General features: G+C 55.8%; 1 protein-coding gene across 3 annotated transcripts in view; it reads left to right on the forward strand.

The window, feature by feature from the left end:
* Window positions 1-19250, forward strand: part of OSBP2 (oxysterol binding protein 2) — a 131222-nt gene that overhangs the window by 67715 nt on the left and 44257 nt on the right. Inside the window, exon 1 of one of the 3 annotated variants that reach the window (XM_004615558.2) lies at window positions 13591-13752. The exons of the other annotated variants lie outside the window; for them this stretch is intronic. Within the exon in view, the coding sequence (XP_004615615.1) occupies window positions 13674-13752 (79 nt within the window). The 5' untranslated portion in view covers window positions 13591-13673. Of the gene's footprint in view, window positions 1-13590; window positions 13753-19250 lie in introns of those variants that run through there. 3 annotated transcript variants of the gene reach the window in all.

The following is a 19250-nucleotide window of genomic DNA, read 5'->3' on the forward strand; positions in this document are numbered from 1 at the left end:
CCGCCCCTTCCCAGCGGCAGGCGCCTCTCTAAATGCTCGATCGTGCAAACGCAGGGCGTCAGCCGGGAGACAGGCGGCTTGGCGCCTCGGCCCCTCCCGCGCGGACCCAGGTGCCTGCCCAGCCCTCCTTGGCCTCCCTGGGGCCGCGATAGCGCCCGAGCGCCGGGGTCGGGTTCCAGGCCGGGCTCGGCTCCCGTTTGAGAAGCTGAGCCGCGCGTTTCCGACGCCCGCCCGTAGTAGTATCCCGCCCGGGGAAGCTCGCCTTTGTCCAGGCGGCCGGACGCGGGGAGAGCGCTCGTCCCTGCTGGGGAGCGGGCTGCGGAAGGTGGTGACCCGGAGCGAGGCGGCCGCGCCCCGGCTGCGCTGCGCTGCGCTGGCCGCGGCTGCCGGGCAGCGCGCGGGCTGGCCGCTGTCCGCGGTGCTGAAGCGCCGGCCGCGGCGGGGAGGCGGGCTCGGGGCGGCCGGGCCGCTCACACCCAATCCGGGGCCCGCCCTCCTCCTCCCGGGCTCGGCGCGCCGGGACGCACCGAGAGCGCGGCAGCGGCCAGGCGGCGGCGACGGCAGGACCCCTCGGAGGCTTGGGGCCAGACTCAGGTCCACACCCGTGAGCCCCTCCCTGGGGTGAGTTGGGGCACCGGGGCGCAGGGATGGGGCATGGAACCGCCTTGGGCTTTCCCATCTTCCCATTTTCCCGTTGCTTCGGTTCTGGCCGGGATCACTGGGTGGAGGGAGGACCCAGATCCCAGCTGTGGTACTTCCCGGTCCTGGGAGAGAAAGGGCGGGGACCCCTCCCAAGCTCTCAAGCCGGGGGACAAAGGGTTTGGTCAGAAGTCTGAGGAGAGAGTCACGAGGACCGCCGGCCTCCAGCTGTGGGTGCTGCCCACTACACTGCCGGACTGGCATCCAGGAGGTATACCTCTGCCCCCTGGACAGCCCAGCTCTGGAATTCAGCCCTGGGAGAGGCCAGCCATCTTTCAGCAGGGAAGGTGGGCTTGTTTCTTCACTGGGGCTGCAAGTGGGTGGGGAGGATCCCCTTTCCTCTTGCTTTCCTCTGATCCACCTTAGGTTCTGCCGGGTTCTCAGCAGAGGGGGCTGATTAACGGGTCACGGTGTACCTGGCTGTCTGGACTCAGCCAGAGGCGCTCTGAAGTGAAGCCCCAGCAGACACTCCCTGCGTGTGTGTGTGTGTGTGTGTGTGTGTGTGTGTTGTGTGTGCGCACTCATTCCCAGCACGCAAAGGGGATTTTAAGGCGCCGATGACAGGCAAAGTCCTTCTCCAGCTGGCCTCTGCCTCTGAGTAAGCACTTTGGGGTCACGCTGGGCAACTCCCTACCCAGAGGAGCTTGGGGTTTCTGTGGTCCCTAAAGCGGCCTCCCCCCATCCTGCTCTGAGCCATCTGCCGAAGGGGGAGATGTGTTTAAACCTGATGGGTCACCTCTGCCTTCGATCCCACCAGCATACGGTTCCCATCTCCATCACCTGGCAAGGTCAGACAGACAGACCTCTTGACTCTAGAAGTGGACGGGTGGGCTCTGGGCGGTGGATGGTGGGGGGAGTTGTTCTCCAGACAAAGGATTTTGGTGTGCCGGGGAGGTGAAAGGGCAGAAGGAAGAGAGAGCAGCCTCCAGTGCCCCGTGCCCTGGAGTGATTGAGTTGCTGAGTTCTGAGCCTCGGCAGGCCCCTGATGGATTGGATGTAACTTGGTGGATGTAAGTAAAGCCTCTGGCATGTGCTGGAGGCTGGATCTGTGTTTGGTTCTGTGTGTCCAGTCTAGCTTGTGTGCATGGGAGACAATGCTGGTGGGCAGTTGCTTTGGATCATCAGATGTCTGATGGTACTGATGAAACGCAGGAGAGGGTCAGGATGTAGGGGTGTGGGGGGTGATGTGCTGGTTTTAGGGTCAGGGTGAGCTGCAGTGGTGCTGCAGTGCCGGTGGTAATGCATGCCAACACGGTGGCATTCCTCCCCATGGCAGACCATGGGGCCACCGGGTCCCATTTGTTTCCTTGCTTAGTGTTCTGTAGAGAGGAGAGGTAGCGAGGAAAAAGTATACCCACAGCACCTCTCACATGTACTGTGTTTGCCTTATTCTTGCCCACCTCGCCCCCCAAAAGTATTTTTGTCTTATGTAGGTAGGTTTTTTTTATACCTAACAGCTGAACACTTGCGTTTGTGGACAAATGAATGGACTGCTGTTTTAGGATGGCTGACTCATAGTTCTACTTTGACATCTTTGCTGATTTGTTTCTGGTGTGTGTGTGTGTGTGTGTGTGTGTGTGTGTGTTGGGGGGGTGATGAGCTCTAAAAGCTACAGTGGCAGGCCAGCTAAGCTGCAGGCCATTGCCACTGCTGGAGAACACTGTCTTTGTGCTTTGCCCTAGTTGGCTTTGAAAATACATTTATAGCCCCAAAGTTTTCCATAACTAGATCAAGTTCGTGTGTGTGTGTGTGTGTGTGTGTGTGTGTGTGTGTGTTATGCTTCAGACCTGCAATGCAATGTGGCTATCTATTTTTATTTGTAGTCTGAGCAATTTAAAGCCTCCTCTATAATTTAGGTGAGGGGCCAGAGCGATAATACAGTGGGTAGGGTGTTTGCCTTGCACACTAACTGACCTGGGTTCTATCTCTGGCAGCCCATAGCATCCCCTGAGCGTTGCCAGGGGTAATTCAGGAGTGCAGAGCCAGGAGTAACCCCTAAGCATTGCCAGATGTAACCCAAAAAACAAAATTAATTTATTAATAAGGTGTATTTTAGTTCTCTGTGACTGAGGAAAATGGCATGGACAGTTGACCTGGGAGATATACACACAGCTTAGTCTAGCTCACCTACTTTATTTAGAAGTCCCACACTTGCAGTATCTGTGTACAGTGTCAGAATATGCCCCTGATTGTGAAGACCTTTTGGACTGGATTTCTTAAGGTCAAGGCAGATGATAAAGAATGTTCCATGTCATTTGGTTGCAAGCAACTGATCTTGGGTTCTTGGTGGAACCAGGTTAAGAGACGGAGGCAACAGCTATGCAAGGGAATGAGAACAAGGCCAATTTTGTAGACACAGAGATCTGAGTTCAAGTTCCTGTCTTAATTCTTTTTTAACCTTTCTGACCTTCTGGTATTTTGTTTGTAGATTCAGGGCAGGGAGCAGACAGAGGGGACTTGAGAACCAAGGGTGAGTGACACTAGGTGCAGGAAGCGGTCGGTGTTGGAGTTCAGGGCCCCTCCCTGGGCATCTGACCAGGCCGTCACATGCACAGGGATGACTTCCAAGCAGTAGCACACCCTGTCTACTTCCTGTATGTCCTGTGTCTCCGTTTTTGTTTGTTTTTTGGCCATACCAGCAGTGCTCAGGGGTTACTTCTGGCTTTGCACACCAACTGAATTACTCCTCGTGATGCTTAGGGGAACATACAGGAATCTGAAAATGGAATCCAAGTCGCTGCATGCAAGGCAAACTCGCTGCTGGCTGTTTTTCCAGCCTATCTTTCCAGCCCTGTCACTGCATCTTCTGTCTGAATTGCCCATGACATCATGTCCCTTCTTTAAGTCCTTTTCCTTGTGTCTCCCTGGACATACCTAACCCCAAGCAGGTGTGTTGTAGGTAGGTACCTGGACCCCTTCAGAGAGAGGGCATCTCTTGGACCACATCCCTGAGCCAGCGCAGTGGTGTTCAGGGTTGGGAGGTGGGGTGGCAGCAGCGGGTGAGGCTCGTCGCTCCTGTTCCCACTTGCAGCTGTGTCCGTTCTTTGCAGGGCCCGTCACCATGGGCAGCTCTGCTCCTCTGTCTCGTGGGGATTGTGCCACGGGTGCGTCAAATACTCCAGCCCCTCTCTGAATGCTGCCAGCCAGGTTGGTCTGTGTGCACTGGTGTGGTGGCCTCTCTGATGTGACTTCTGGGCTCTTCTGCCCCCGAATCCACCCCGCCCCCACTTCCCTCCTTATGCAACCCCCTTCATGCCGGACCTAGAGGTCTGTGGTCAGATCTCATTGGTTGTGGCATGAACAGGAGACAATCTGGCTGCATTTCTTTCACTTGGTTTCTTGAAAGATTCCATTTCGTTGGGAAACCCAAGAGATAGTTCGCCAATACAGAGGGTAAGATTCGGTCATTCACCATTACCTCCCCTCAGCTCATTCACCTCCTGAGAGATGAACACGCCCATTACTTTTTTCTTTTTCTAGATTTTTCCCTATACAGTTGCATATTCTCCCCTGCATACGTTAATACACTCACACAGTTGAGACTTGATACAACTGACCCTGTCAGTTTGGAATCCCCCAGCACCACCAGGGGTCACTCCTGAGCACAGAGCCAGGAATAGCCCCTGAGCCCTGCAGGGTGTGACTTAGAGAAAAACAAAACGAAGAATTGCAAAGTATTTCATGGCATATTTTAACTCCTTATGGTATACGCTGCCAATGGCCAGTTTGGTTCATTTTATCGCTACACCTGGACCTTCTTTGACCTGGATCTTGGTCATGGGTTTCTCAGAGTGGAATTGCTACATCAGAAGGACACATATATGATAAATACAAATGAACATTGTCAGTCAAAAGGAATGATGAAATTTTCATTGCACTTATTGCCAATGAGGCTAGATATATTTGCATCTGTGTGTTGACCAATCATTTGTTTTTTGCGATTTGTGTGTTCCTCTCCATTGCATTTTACAGTTTAGAGGTATGTGCTTTCTATGTTGATACATTATGACTCTTCTCTGGCTGGTCACATATTTATTCTGCAAGTATTTTCTCTTTGTGGTTTATCATTTAATTTCCTGGTGGCTGTGGTACCATGGTCTTTACAAACATATGTATGTTTTTTTAAAAAAATCTAGCAATCAGGAATTATTTTGTTTGGTTTCATTATTTTGGGAGCCACACCCGGCAATGCTCAGGGCTTTGCAATGCTCAGGGCTCCTAGCAATGCTCAGGGCTCTCTCCTAGCTCTGTGCTCAGAGATCCCTCCGTGGTGCTGGGAGAGCATATCCGGTGCCCGGAATCTAACAGGGGTCCACCACATGCAAGGCAAGTGCCGTAATAACTGTACTATCTCTCCAGCCCTAGGAAGTATTTTTCAGTGCTGGGGGCAAGTGGAGCTAGGAGGCTTAAAGCTTTGGAGGCATTCTGCCTCTCCTCTTGTCTCTGCTTGCTCTTGGAACAAAACCCCTAACTTCAGTGATCTTTAAATTTGTCATCACTAAGGTGGTTCCGCCCATCATGCTCCACCTCTCCCTGGCTGTCCTGAGGACCCCAGAGCAAGCTGACCTTGGCAGGGCCTCATAGTTCATTGGTGGGCATTGGGATTCCCTCTTCCTGCACAGGCCTGGGTTCTGGGTCTTGGTCTGCCCCTGGTGCGGCATTCTTCACCTGTATTTTGTTTGTCTCATTGTTTGGGACCACACTCTGCAGTGCTCAGGAGACCATAGGTGGTGCCAGGGATTGGACCAGGGTTGGCCGCATGCAAGGCAAGCACCTTACCTCCTGCATTACCTTCCTGGATATTTTTCTGGCCTTGCCTCTGCTAGAGAGGTGATCTTAATGGCTCTGCAGAGTGGTGCCAGTTATTAGAATGTGCAGGCTGCCATAACAAACCCTGCCCTGTGGTAGATTCGTGTGTTCAACCCTTTTGTTGCGTTGGGTAGGACTGCGTGGCCTACCCAGTCAGAATGACCAGAGGTCCAAGGTCAAGGTCACCACAGGTTTGGTTTTACCTGCAGCCTCTCCCCTGGGCTTGTAGCTGTCTATGTTCTTGTCTCGGCTCCAGCTGTTCACCGCAGTCTTTGTGTGTGTGTCTTTGAAGGACACTGGCCAACTGGATGAGATCTTGCGTCCATGACCTCCTTCTACCTTAATAACCTTTTCCAAGGCTCCGTCTCAGAACATGATCACATTCTGCAGTACTGCAGTGTTGGTTTTCCAAGAATGTGGGGGAGGGAGACATAAATAGGATGACATAAATAGGGAGACATAAATAGTGCCCTTTGGATGGAATTAGGGTCTGAGGCTCAGAGACGCTCCTGCGCTTGCTTAGAAAGTCAGTCCATGCACAGCTTGCAGATTTGATCTCGGGCTCTGCATCTGACCCTGAATACCCGGTCTCTGCGGGGCTCCTGATTGCGGATAAGTTTATTGGGGGCCCCCGCCCGCTCATGGCCTCTGTCCTTTGTCCTCATGACTCATACAGTTCTTCTCCACATTCTTTCATCCCCTAGGCAAAAGTTTTACCAACGTTCAATTGTTAGAATGTAACTTGGGCTTTTAGGGACATTGGGACTGTGATAAAGATCACACATGAAGGCAAAGAACGTCCAGAATGCAGGCAACACCCCTGCAATCACACAGCCTCATAAAACTTGCTGAGTAATGCACAGCCCCTTCCCCTCTTTGCACAAGTACTAGGATGCCACGCCTTTGGCATCATTCTCACCCAGCTCTTCATGCCCTGCCTCTTCCATCCCATGGAATCAGAAATCAGGAATCAAATCCCATGTTCCACTTGATTGTTGCTTTGTTTTTATCTTGGTCCTGTTAATGGGTGTGTACTAGACCCCTGAGTTGATATCGTTTCCTATTTCAAAGCCCCTTTCGAGCAATTCCATTTCTCTTTATGACGATGTGCTGAGTGTCTGAACTGGAAGCTCTTTGCTTCTCTTGAATCATTTCCCAGGGAATATTCCCAGCATTGGGTTACTGAGTCAGGGTGGCAGCACCTGGGGAAATGATAAGATCTCTTTGTGAAGGGCAGAGGGAATGGTTCCAGGACTGGAGTGCATGCTTTGCATGTGGGAGCCCCAGGTGTGATTCTCAGCACCACATGGCCTTCCAAGTGCTTCTAGGGGTGAATCCTGAGCACTGAGCTGGGAATAGCCCCTGAGCACTGTCGGGGGTGCCCCCCCCAGTCTTCATGAAATGATCATGCACATTTTTCCCTGCCATCGAGTGTTTTTACCTCACTGTAATCCTACTGACCTTAGGGGTTCTTAATTAAATCCATTTGGACTATTTCAGGTAGCTTTACTTTGTCCCACTTTGGTTTTGGTTATTATTATTACTCGGGTTTTTGGGCCACAACCAGTGGTGCTCAGGACTTACTCCTGGCTCAGCACTTAGGGATCACTACCACTTAATAATAGCAAAGGGGGGGCTGGAGCGATATCACAGCGGGTAGGGCATTTGCCTTGCACACGGCCGACCCGGGTTCGAATCCCAGCATCCCATATGGTCCCCTGAGCACCGCCAGGGGTAATTCCTGAGTGAAGAGCCAGGAGTAACCCCTGTGCATCTCCGGGTGTGACCCAAAAACCAAAAAAAAAATAATAATAATAGCAAAGGGGGCAAGCATTCTGCAATGTATTTGTGTTTCAAATACCTTTTTTTGTTGTTGTTATTTTCTTTTTTTTTTTTAAGTGGCTGTGTGTGTGGGGAAAACAGTGAAATAGTAATTCCAGCTTTTGGATTATCTTGAAGGATTGGTGGGAGAAGGTGGTATTTTAGATTTCAGCTACCAAAGGCCTCTGTCAGTGATGGACATTAGCAATTGTGGGGGCCCACGGGGGCCACTTTTGGAGCAGAAGGGGATGAGAAGGGGCCTGTGTCATCAGTTGTGCCAGGTGGGCTCTGACCTGGAAGTACCTGTTACTCAGGCGACCACCCCTTCCGAATGCAGGTGCAGAGATGCCCTGCGCTGCCATGCTGGCTGGCTCCCGGCAGTCAAGCCTGCCGGGCTCAGCTTTCCGAGAGGTGCCTCTCGCCTCCTGGGCTGCCCTAGCAGTGTCACAGTCCTAAGGAACACGCGTCACCTTTTTGTGGAGGGTAGGGAGACTGGAGGATTCTACCTCACCAGAAGTGCTCAGGGCTTATTCCTGGCTTTGCGCTCAGGAATTCTTCCTGGCAGGGCTCGGGGCATATGGGGTGCTGGGGATCTAACCCGGGTCAGCCACTGTCCTGTTGCTCCAGTCTCGCTTGTCACATTCGCCCCTTCTTTGCCCCAACTGGTATGAATGATGTGCTCTCCTCCATTCCATTTTCTGTTCTAAGACTCCTCAGCGATACATCGGCAATGGCTTCCCCCTGGACGTTTATTTGAATTGCCTAGCCACACATTTTCATGAATGGCTCACGAATTAATTCTTTGGCTTTGGTGCAGAACAGTTGATCCAGGGTGCTGGCAGGTGGCAGGGATGCCAATGGCTGTTCTTAGAACGCTGCTGGCCTACAGGGCCTCTTGCTGGCCTCAGGAGCAGGGAGGCGAGACGGACCCTTGGGAACTTGATTCTGCAGAACACACAGGGAAGGTGGGCGTCTCTCTCCTGTGCATCCTGGACACGCATCCGTGATGAGACGGGGGCTCTAGAGGGAAATGAAGGTCCCTCAATCCAGACGCACTGGGGGCTCAGCTCAGGCCAGGGAGCTACTGTCAGTTCTTGCTCCTGTGGCCTTTCCAAGCCTCTGATCAACTCTGTGTGTTCCCAGCATGTTCCGTGCCAGGGTTCCAACACGTGGGTTCCGAAGGGAAGGGGTCAGCGTGCTGACTTGCATGTGAGGGATGTGGGGAGCAGCAGGAGCTTGCAAAGGCAAGGAGATGGTGTGGGTGTGCTGGCAGGTCCCCGGGGGGCTCCTGATGATTTATGAGTTTGCTTTCATCTCTTTACTCGTGAGCTCGTCCTGTGTGTTGGACCACGCTGAGCATCATGAGAAAAGACCGTATTCGTCCCGCTAGGACTGTCCAGTCTGGGGTGGGGGGACAGACAAATGGGAGCCCACAGCAGAAAGAAACCAGGACATTTCAGGAGCCCAGGCTTGAGGAAGTTCCCCTCCGCACCCAGTATTTTATCGTGCTTCTATATGCACAGTTAAAACTGCACAATTAAAAATATTGCATAATTTATCTTTTCCATCTTATTTTATTTTATATTACCTTTTACTGGTTTGTTTGTTTGTGGGTCTTACCCAGCAATGCTCAGGGCTTACTCCTGGCTCTGTACTCAGGAATTACTCCTGGTGAGGCTCGGGGGACCATATGGGGTGCTGGAATCGAACTCAGGTTGGCCACATGTGAGGCTACATGCCCTCCCCTCTGTACTACCGCTCCAGTCCCAGCCTTTTTATGTTATTTATTTTATTTTATTTATTAATTTTGTTGTTTTTGTTTTGGGGAGTCACATCTAGTGGTCTGAAGGCTTACTCTTGGCTCTGTGCTCAGGGATCACTGTGTTGGTGCTTGTGGAACCATCTGTTGTCTCGGGGACTCAAACCAGGGCCAGCTACATGCAGTGCCAGCCTTACCCTTCTTTGTCTCCCTGGCCCTCCACCTGTTTGAAAACATGATCTCTGATTCCAGTGGCATCCGCTGCGTACAGAACTCTATAAACGGCTCCCTGAGACTCTGCTTAGTAGAGAAAATAAACATTTGCTGCTGTCAGATCCAAGGTGACGTCTCAGTTTTTGCCACATGCCTGCTGCAGGCCCCCTTGCTCCTTGGGAATCACTCCCGGAGAATCCGTCCTCCCATCCGCTGGGCAGGCACTGGGTCGTGGGGCTCGCAGGGCCCTGCCGGGTGGCCACCAAGACCCTATCCTGCCCTCGGGGCGACCTTTTCTTTATGACTCCATGTTCTGGGAGGGCCAGCAGAGACTCCCAGTCCTGGGGACATGTGGGAGATAGAGAGGCAAGAGCCAGGAGAGGGCTACAGTCCCGCTGAGAGTATTGGCCGGAGGGAGCAGCTGTAAGGGTGCCGCGTGGCCAAGGAAGTGGGGCCCGGGACTTCCGTGGCACCAAGTCAAGGACCTTGAGCTCGGAGGGATGGTCATAGCTGCCCCCAGGGGTGCTGGCACAGAGCACTGGGGGCAAGTGGGTCTCAGGAATTGTGCAGTTTGTGCACTTGTTCATTTTAGGGTGTGGAGGGCCTGCCCCCTAGAAGTGTCCTGGAGACACATGCCACGTGGAGGGCCTGCCGGGGGAGCAGAGGCAGGGCTGGGCTTCAGTCTCACCCTGCACTTGTTTCTGTCTTTCGGGACACACCCGGCGGGGCGCAGAGCTTGCTCTTGTCTCTGCCCAGGGCTCGCTCCCGGTGGTGCGGGGGGGGGGGGGGGGGGCGTATGTAGTGCTGCGGATGGAATCCAGGCCGGCTGTGTGCGTGGCACGTGCCCCGCCCCCTGTGCTATCGCTCCGGCCCTCATCCTCCACTTGTGATGGGAGGGAGACTGGTGGGGACACACGGCTGTGAGGTCCCCCCGTGCTTCGTTTCTGCTCCCTGTTGGGTCAGCTGAGACTTTCCAGCCCATTGTTTCCCCCAAAGAATCAGCGTCCGTCTGACAGGCTGCTAAGCTCCGTTTTAGATATGTGAAGTGTTTCCCTGAACACCAACTGACCGTTATTGATATGATTAACATGTTTACTAAGTTAAAATAACTAATATGATGTGTATTATTTTTTGGGGGGGTGGTGGTTGTTCATTGTTCTCTGCAGACACCATGTGCCGTCCCCTTTCAGGGAAAAAACCACTCAGTGCCCCCTGGAAATCTAGCTCCTCCCAGCTGTCCCTGAGGCTACGACCACCCCCACCCCTATCATTTTTCCAGCTTGGTGAGGGGCGGGGCGGGGAGGGGAAAAGGTAGTGCCCACGCAGGGGAACATGGCTCTGTTGTGTGCCCCCTACCCCACATGTGTTTGCTCCCACTTCTGCATTACGCAGCTGTCTGGGTGGCACTTGGTGAGGGTAGAGCGGGCAGAGTGAGCAGGATGTGTCACCCTGACATCCCTCCACAGCTGTGCGCATGGCACGAGGTGCCCCCTTTCCCAGCTCTGCTTTCCTGAGGTTCTTCCGGCTTCTGGAGCCCACGATGCTCAAAGTGTCTGGCTGACTGTCCTGGGCTGGGGGCAGGGGTGGAGCACATGCCTTGCTTGTGCCCTTGCACCACAGAGTAACCCGGGGGGTACCTGCGCACTGCCAGGGTGGCCCTCATGTGTCACTTGGAGTGGCCCCCAGGTGCCCTGAGCCCCACTGGGGAGGCCGCTATCAAAAGTTGAATCAGGGGCTCCAGCGATGATAAGGAGCATGCGGTTCATCTGGTTTGCTACCCAACGCCACCGGGAGGGACTCCAGAGCAATGATCCCGGAGTAAGCAAGCAAGCCCAGAGCACAGCTGGCTGTGGCCCTCAAGCCGAAACAATACAAATAGAAATAAAATTCAAAATCAATTCTGCGTGTGCGAACCCTCCAGGCGAACAGTTCCCAAAGCATTTGGGACATGGTTTCCGAATTCCCTTACTTTTCTCTCTTCAGCCTCGGGGACCCTGGCAGCAGTCACTGTGGAAGGGACTCCGGAGTGTATGGTTCAGAGGGTGGCCTTGGAGGTCAGCCAGAACAGGCCAGTTCAAAGCTTGGTCGCCCTGGGCAGGTCACTTTCCCCCAGTACCTTAGTCTGCGCATCTGTGCAAGAGGGAACTGGTGGATCCTACCGCAGAGGGCCGTGTGGCGGTGGGGGTGGGGGTTTGAATGGGAAATGCAGGGGTAGCCGTTAGCCAGGGCCTGGCACTCAGCCTTCCCGTCCTGGGGGGGCATATGGATCATTATTATGCTCTTCATTCTGCAGCGAGAAAAACACAGAACACCAAGGCCCGAGGCCAGGGGGAGATAGTGCAAAGGTGCGGAGAGTTTGTGTTGCATGTGGGAGCCCCAAGTTTCATCCTTGGCACTAAATAGCACCCCAGCACTGCAACAGGTAGCCCAGCGACCCCTCCCGTCGCTGGCGAGGCCACTTTATTCACAGAACAACAAAGCCCAAGGCCCAGAACTGCTGTGCGCCTTAGATCTCGGGGCTCCCTGAATCGAGCGCCACTGCCGAGGATGAAGTCCCAGGGTGGGAGAAGTGTGCGTTTGCTTTAAAGGCTTGGAAAGGGGACCCCCTTCCCCGAGTCGGCTACCTGGGATAACAGGAGCGTCATTGTAGATCGGAAAACTTTGAAGTCCACGAAAAGCAATCAGTTCTTTCTCGGTTAGTTCCCTGTGCTAAAGGCGGTTCAAGGAGCTCGTGGCGAGGGTTTTGTCAGGTCTGGACAGATGTTAAAAACTCGGTCTCAGGGCACAGAGGCTGTGAGCACTGGGAAAGGCACAAACCGTCAGTGAGGGGCGGGGAGAGCGCAGGAGTGAGCGCGCACCCTGGGTTCTGTTCCCAGCAGCCCATGCCCCCCCTTCATCGCTGGGTGCAGCCAGAGTTCCTGCGTATGACCAGGGCAGCCCTGGGAATCCCTTTCACCACATCTCAGGCCGTCTCATTGAACCCCCAGCCTGGTTGGCCCAGAATTTCTGGGGGTGGCCCCCGAGCCCCCTGAATAACTGCATACGAGTGAACCATTCCCCCCAAAATAACAAGGCCAGTGACCGGGCTAGGATGGCCTTGTGGCCGCTGTGTGTTCAGGCCAAGAGGTCAGCATGGTATTGGGGGTGGGGGGGCGAGGTGAGGGTCCTGCCGTGGGGTCTGGGAGGCCTCTGAGGGGGACAGTGACAGGGCCTGACATCCCAGGCTCTGGCAGAGAGTGGAGACCTGTGGAGGCAGGCCTGGGAGTGTGCATGGCAAGTGGGGTGGGGGGGAGGGCAGGAGGATGATGGAGTCTGTGGGCTCTGGAGTCAGGATTTGTCAATAAACTTTTTTTGGTTTTGGGGGTGTTTTATTTTAAATTTTCTTTTTGGTGGTTGCGGGGTGGTGGTGGTGGTGGGCCACACCTGGTGATGCTCAGGGCTGACTCCTGGCTCTACACTCAGCGATCACTCCTGGCGGGGCTCAGGGGACCATATGGGGTGCCAGGGACGGAACCCAGGTCAGCCACGTGCAAAGCAAGCGCCCTACCCGCTGCCCTGTGGCTCCAGCCTGGGTTTGAGGGACCAAGGTGGCAAGGTGGACAGACAGATTCCACGTTTCTGTCCAGAACAGGGGTGAGGGTGGTGGGGACACGGGTCTGGGGCGCCATCGCGATCTCAGTGTTTTTCTGGGCATCAGTAGCCCACGCGGAAGCCCTGCAGGCAGCTGGACGGGGAGAGTTCGGGGAGGCCTGCAGCCCTCCCGCCTGTTGCCTCCCTTGGGGACAGGTGGACAGGTGGCTGCAGGTGGCCCGTTACAGGTGCACTCGCCGCCCCGGAAGCTTCAGGGAGGGACCGAGCCGCCGAAGTGACCCCGATTTCCCTGGTCCCCGTTTCGCACGTGCTTCGCGCCTCTCAAGGGCACCTGTGCCGTGGAACCCGAGCCACGCCGGCCGCGCTGCTGCAGGGGGAGGCGCCCGCGCTCGCTCGGGGGTGCGCGTGCAAACGTGACGTGCGGACGGGGGCGGCTGGGTGCTCGGTTCCTGGTGCTCTGGCATGTGGGGGTTGAGGGTGTCTCTCCGGGGCAGGCAGACGCACGGCCGCCTTGCCCGAGGGCGGGGGTGCGCGGGGTGGGGGCGGGGTGGGGTTCAGCCGCCTGGAGCTGGGCTCCCGCGGCGCCGACGGGGTTAACTGCCTCGTGCACCGGGCGGCGGGCAGCAGTGGTGCATTGTGGTAACGCGGCGCCGGGGCCCCGCGAGCGCCCGCGCGCCGCCTCCGCCGGGCGGCCCGCCGAGCTGCGCGCGCGTCCGGGCGAGCCTCCCCGGGCCCGGCGCCATGTAGCGCCCCGCGGCCCGGAGGCCGCCCCGCGGCGGGGATGAAGGGACGCGGCTGCTGGGAGACGGCCTCCGTGCGCTCCTTCTGCAGCTCGGGCTGCCTGAATAAATTTAAGAAGGGTTAGTGCTGCCCCGCCCGGCGGGATCCGGCCACGCGGGCCGCTGATGTCAGCGCCGCGCGCGCGGGGAGCCCCGGGAAACCCCCGTCCCTGTGCTCGGGCGGGCCCCGGGGAGGGGGTTGCGGTACCAGGATGAAGAGCTTTCTGGAAGGACGCGGGGAAACTCGGGTCCATGCGCCATCAGCCCCCTCCCAGGGTCTGCCCGCGGGGTGGCGCGGGGCCCGGGCACGGTGGAGCCGGGCAGTGCATGGCCCAGCCCCCCTTGCCTTTTCCCGTGGAGCGTCTGGCTGTCACTGACACAGCAGAGTCGGTTTTTTTCAGGGACCCCCTGGGGTTGAACAAGGGCCACCCCCCAGCCATAGCCCTGCTGGAAAGACAGCCCAGAAGGTGTGCAGGCATGCAAGCTCTCCCCTTCGGCTGTCTGTGTGTCAGCACTGCTGGGTGCCGGGTGGGGGAAGGACAAAAAATTGGTTAAAAAAAAAACATGGCTAAGCGCCTGCCAGAGCTCACCTGAGCTTGCCTTTTGGAGATTCTGCACGAGGGAGATGTGTCATGTTGGCCTTAATCGGTGTTTCATAGTTGGGAACTCTGGGTAGAACATGGGGATTCCTTAGACCGAAAAGACAGTTAATTTCACGTAGGTGGAAGTTATTAGAAATAGTTCATTTTTAAAACTAACACCTTCTTGATCCGTAAGAAACTTGGTAATGAACTTTGCCTGCTGACTGGCCACGTGTGGGCTTCCGAAAACCCTGGCCCAGGACAGACACCTCGACATGGCAACTTCCCACCCCCAAGGCACTTAATTTTTTTTAAACCATGCAGATTCCCTTGAAAGCACTTGATTCAGGTCTTTTTTTCTTTGTTTTTAATCGAATCGCTGTGAGATACACAGGTACAAAGTTGTTCATGACTGTGTTCAGTCATAGAATAACGCTTCAAGTCTTTAGGGCGTTTGTGGTTGGCAAAAGAAAAGGTGTTTATGACCTGTGTTGTGTAAAATGGTCTGCCTTTAAAAGCTCGCTCATGCAGTTTCTGTTCTTTATGTGAAGTTTAACGATGTGGCTATTTTCCACTTGGATGGATTTGTTTGGAGCGTTGGTTTTGGAATTCCTTGTAAAGCGTGAGAAAGTAGGTAGCAGTTGGAGGATCATTTATTTTCTCCCCGTTGCCTGCCTGATGCTTTTCCGGGCGCCCTTCTCCCAGCGCTGTGCTGCTCACACACGGTGGGGCCCGGGAGCCACGTGCTTCCTGCTTGGTCGCAGGAAGGATGGTCTCCGAGAGCCTCTTTGCTGGCGAGACTCCTCCACGCCTCCCTTCTCACCATCCGGTTGTTGCTCCACGCTGCACAGTGGGTCTGGGCGTGAGGAGCTGGGATTGTCAGTGGGTAGGGAGCTTAGCAGAGCCCCTGCAGTGCGAGGTGTCTGCACCCAGCCGCCAGCGCTTTTGCTGCCCTGCACAGAGGGGAATAGAGGGAAGGGCCCTCCCACCCCCCCAACCCCCCCCCCTGCCAGCTGGGCTCCTCAGCTCTTGTTTTCCCTCTAGGCAACCCCCCTCCCCACACCTGCACCCTGGAGGAATCTCACAGCTCAGGACTGGGAGGGGGAAGGTGGCCCATCTCTCCAAATCTCATGATCTTGACTGGCTCTTCTGGAATGCCGGGGAGGCTTCTGGAGGTGGTGACACCCCGTTGGGCATCGGAGGCTGCGAAGGAGCCGGTGGAGAATCGGGTTGTGCAGGTGCTGATTTCCGCTGAAGCGGGGCGTCAGGACTCATCCGAGGTAGCCGGTGAGATTGGCCCCCGCTGGGGAAGTGGGTCTGCAGGGACCCAGGTGGGCAAGAAGCATTGATCTGAACGTGACACTTGAAAACAGGACGTTGGTTTCCGTCCCCCCCCACCCCCCCGTGGTGTGACTGGTGAGGATTGCTGGTGAATGAACAGTGGCAGCCGCCTACCATCACTGCGTCCCTCTTGGGGTCCCTCCTGCCAAGCGCGTGGCTGCTTAGATGCACCCGCCATGGCTTATGGGGAGACCCCTGTCTGTCCTGCACAGAGGCCTCCAAGGATGGTTTCAGGGACCGCCCCCTGTGATTGGTGGGGTCCTGACTTGTCAGTCAGGTGAGCCCTAGGGTGCTGTGGACGGCGTCACTCCGTCTTCCCTGTGTGGGGGTCGGAGAAGTATGCTGCGGGGAGGGGGAGGTGCAGAGGGTTTACTCCTGGCTCTCTGCCATTCCTGGCAGGGCTCAGTTGGGGGGGGGACGTATGTGGTGCCAAGGGTTGAGCCCTGATGGGTCGCGTACAAGGCAAGCCCCCTACCCGCCGTGCTGTGACTCCCAGCCCCTTAAACTTGATTAAATTAATTAATTTAGATTTCTGGGCCACACCTGGCCATACTCAGGGTGTACTTCTGGCTCTGTGTTCAAGGATCACTCCTGGTGGTGTTCAGGGGCCATAGGTGGTGCTGGGGACTGAATACGGCTGTGGGCAAGGCAAGTGCCTTCCCTGCTCGTACTGTTGCTCCTCGAGCCTTTTCTAGTCGGTGGAAAATTGGAGCAGCGGCACTGTGCTAACCACTGTGTGTGTGTGTGGGGGGGGCACTCGGTGCTTGCAGCCTGGTGACGGGACCCCAGCCCAGAGGGATGGTGCTGGAGCTCTGTCCCCCTACTCCCAGGCTGGCCTCCTCGGAACCCTCTGGCAGGGGCAGGCAGACCACTGTGGTGCTGATGGATCCTTTGCAGACCCTGGGAGGTGGCAGTCCCTTCCTGGTGGGAAAATGAGTATTCAGAGTCCCGGGGCACTCAGGGGCTGTGAGCTCAGAGGAAAGGCCCTGCCAGGGCACGAGAGGAGAGGGGTGGGCTGGCACCGCCCTGCCCACCTGTGGGGGTTGCCGAGGCGGATCCCTGGATGGCAGGTGTGCGGGTGTCCTCACTGTGTATCTCGAGGCAGGTGGCCAGGCGGGGACAGGTGAAGGCAGGAGGGGTCGGGAGGCGGGCAGAGAAGATTCCCTGGTGCTTCAGAGCCTCACCTCAGCACACAGACTGCTTTTTCCCTGCCGTTTCTGAGCCAGGAGCCGAGAGCCTGGGCAGGATGTGACCGCTAGTGACCTCAGCCTCAGCCGCAGGGAACAGGAGCCGGCTGGGTGTTCTCGGCTGTTCCCTCGAGCAGCCGCACGCCAGGGAAGAGGCCGGGAGGGGCCCGGGGCTGTGCCAGCCAGTGTTCTGCTGCCGTGCATGACCCCAAGGGACCTGTGTCATGCGCTTGTTATTCACAGACGGGCAGACACCCCTTCCTTCCTCCAGACTTTTGATTCCCATCACTCCCGAAACCGTCGTGCATACTGATTTTGAGAGAGCAGGGATTCCTTCCTTCCCATGGCCAGGAGAGTGTGTGATGGTATAAACCGAGTTCCAGTGTCCTGTGAGTAGGGTCCCCTGCGGAGAGCACACGGGCACAGCTGTCCGCTCCAGTCCCATCACGGGCGTGTGTAGCTGAAACCATGTCTGGTTGACCCTGAGGCGAGCACAGTGAACTTGGCTCCCTCGGGACAACGGCCACAGGGGCTGCCCCAAAACGGGTGAACTCTGTACAAGACCTGGCACAGGCCGAAGTGGGAACAGGACTTGATGTTGCCCTGGGCGGGAAGGAGAGTCAGCGTGGGGGTGGCCAGCAAGGTGGGGAGAAAGACCCCAGAACTGCTGGGGAACTGAATCTGCTGACGGGTCAGACCAGAGCCCATGAGCCCCTCGTGCCCGGGACGGAGAGGTTTGTTCTGGGTCCTCTTCCTCATCAGCTTGCCCGTGTTCCTGTAAAGGGCCCGTCAGCTGAGGCCACGGCAGCATCTGATGAAAGAGATGAGCAGTATAAATAAAGATGAAGTTACCGCTCCGGCTGCCAAAGAAAAATTTCCTTTTCTGTGCTGTTCCAGTGACACGCGTGAGTGACGCCTGACGCACAGCCTCAGGAATAGTAGCTGCTGGTGGGGTGGGGAGGTGGAAGGAGCCCCAGTCGGGAAATGGAGCCCCCACCCCACAGCCCAGCCTGGGTGCTGGTGTCCTTGGGGCCCGAGTGGCAGCTGGTTAGAGGACAGTGTTTTTCTGGACAGACTAGAAGTAACAGCCAACTAAGCCCCCCAGGCGTGTTCCTCTATCCTGGATATTTTTATATCAGCTTGATGTGGACTATCAAGCTGCTAATATTTGTAAAGTATTACTGTGTGTTGGGGCCCTGAGCCCCGACTCTTAGCTCTTACGAAACCCCTCTTCCAAATTACTCTTCCCCTCTCACCACCCTGGGCATCCCTCATTTAGTTTGTATTGGGGACCACATCCCTGGTAGTGCCTGGGGGTCTCTTCCCAGCATATTCTGGGGACCATGCAGTGGGGACAGAACCCGGGCTCCCACGGGCAAAGCCTGCACTCAGCCCTCTGCTCTGTCTCCCCAGGCTGGCGTGATGTGTTTGAGGGGAGGGAGTTGTGTCCATGGCCAGTTGGTGCTTAGGGACTACTCAAAGGTTGGTTCTCTGGGGGTGTTCCCAGCGGTCCTCGGGGGACCATGTGGTGCTGGTGATCAAAGCCGGGACTCTTATACTCAGCCCTTGGAGCTTGACAGTATTTGTGTGTGTGTGTGTGTGTGTGTGTTGTGTGTGCGCGTGTGTGCGTGCGTGTATGTGTGTTTGGTTCTCATCCATCGATACTCAGGAGTTACTTTGCATTGGGGAATTGCTCCTGGTGGGATGCCATGGATTGAACCTGGGTCAGCCGTGTGCAAGACATACCCTCTGTCTACTGTACTATCACTCCAGCGTCTATGAAAACATTTTTTGACATTGCCATATGACTTCCTTTCAGAGGAAAGGAAGTCATATGGCAATGGTTCTTGGTACCAACACCATGCCGCTTTCATTGATTTATTCAGTGATTTCACTAGCAGATCAAGGCTCTCTCACGTCGACTTCCGCTCTATGTCTGAGGAGCTGCTGGGCCCATCCTGCTAGTGGGCCTGGACGTTTACAGCCCACAGACCCCTCTGCTCCTGAGTCACGGGGACACGCAAAGCCATTCTGTGCTGGTTGGCACCTGCCGACCCTTTCATCTTCGCGTCTGTCTCTGGCCAGGAAAAGGGAAATCGCATTTTAACTGCAACCCCCAAACGGTGTGAAGGTCAGAGATGCCCGGGTGGGAAAAAGCAGGCAGATGTGAGCGGGCAGGGTGGGGTGGGACAGGGGAGCTGCCTGGAGCCTCGCAGGTGCTGATGGTTGGAGCTGCAGGTATGAGACAGAGGATGAGGCAGAGGGACTTAGTGAGCCCAAGGACTGTTGTTGCCTGTGGCCCCAGTGTTTCTCGTAGCCGCTGGCTCAGTCAATGCGTGTTGAATAAATGAATGTGATGGTGGAACCAGTTCAACCGACAGAAAAAGGCTAGGGATCAGGGATGTGGCTCATTGCATGCATGAGGCCCAGCGTTTGATCAAACTCTCAGCAGAATTGTTCTTGATGAATC

The sequence above is a fragment of the Sorex araneus genome, chromosome 9, assembly GCF_027595985.1.
Source record: "Sorex araneus isolate mSorAra2 chromosome 9, mSorAra2.pri, whole genome shotgun sequence".
NCBI lineage: Eukaryota > Metazoa > Chordata > Mammalia > Eulipotyphla > Soricidae > Sorex > Sorex araneus.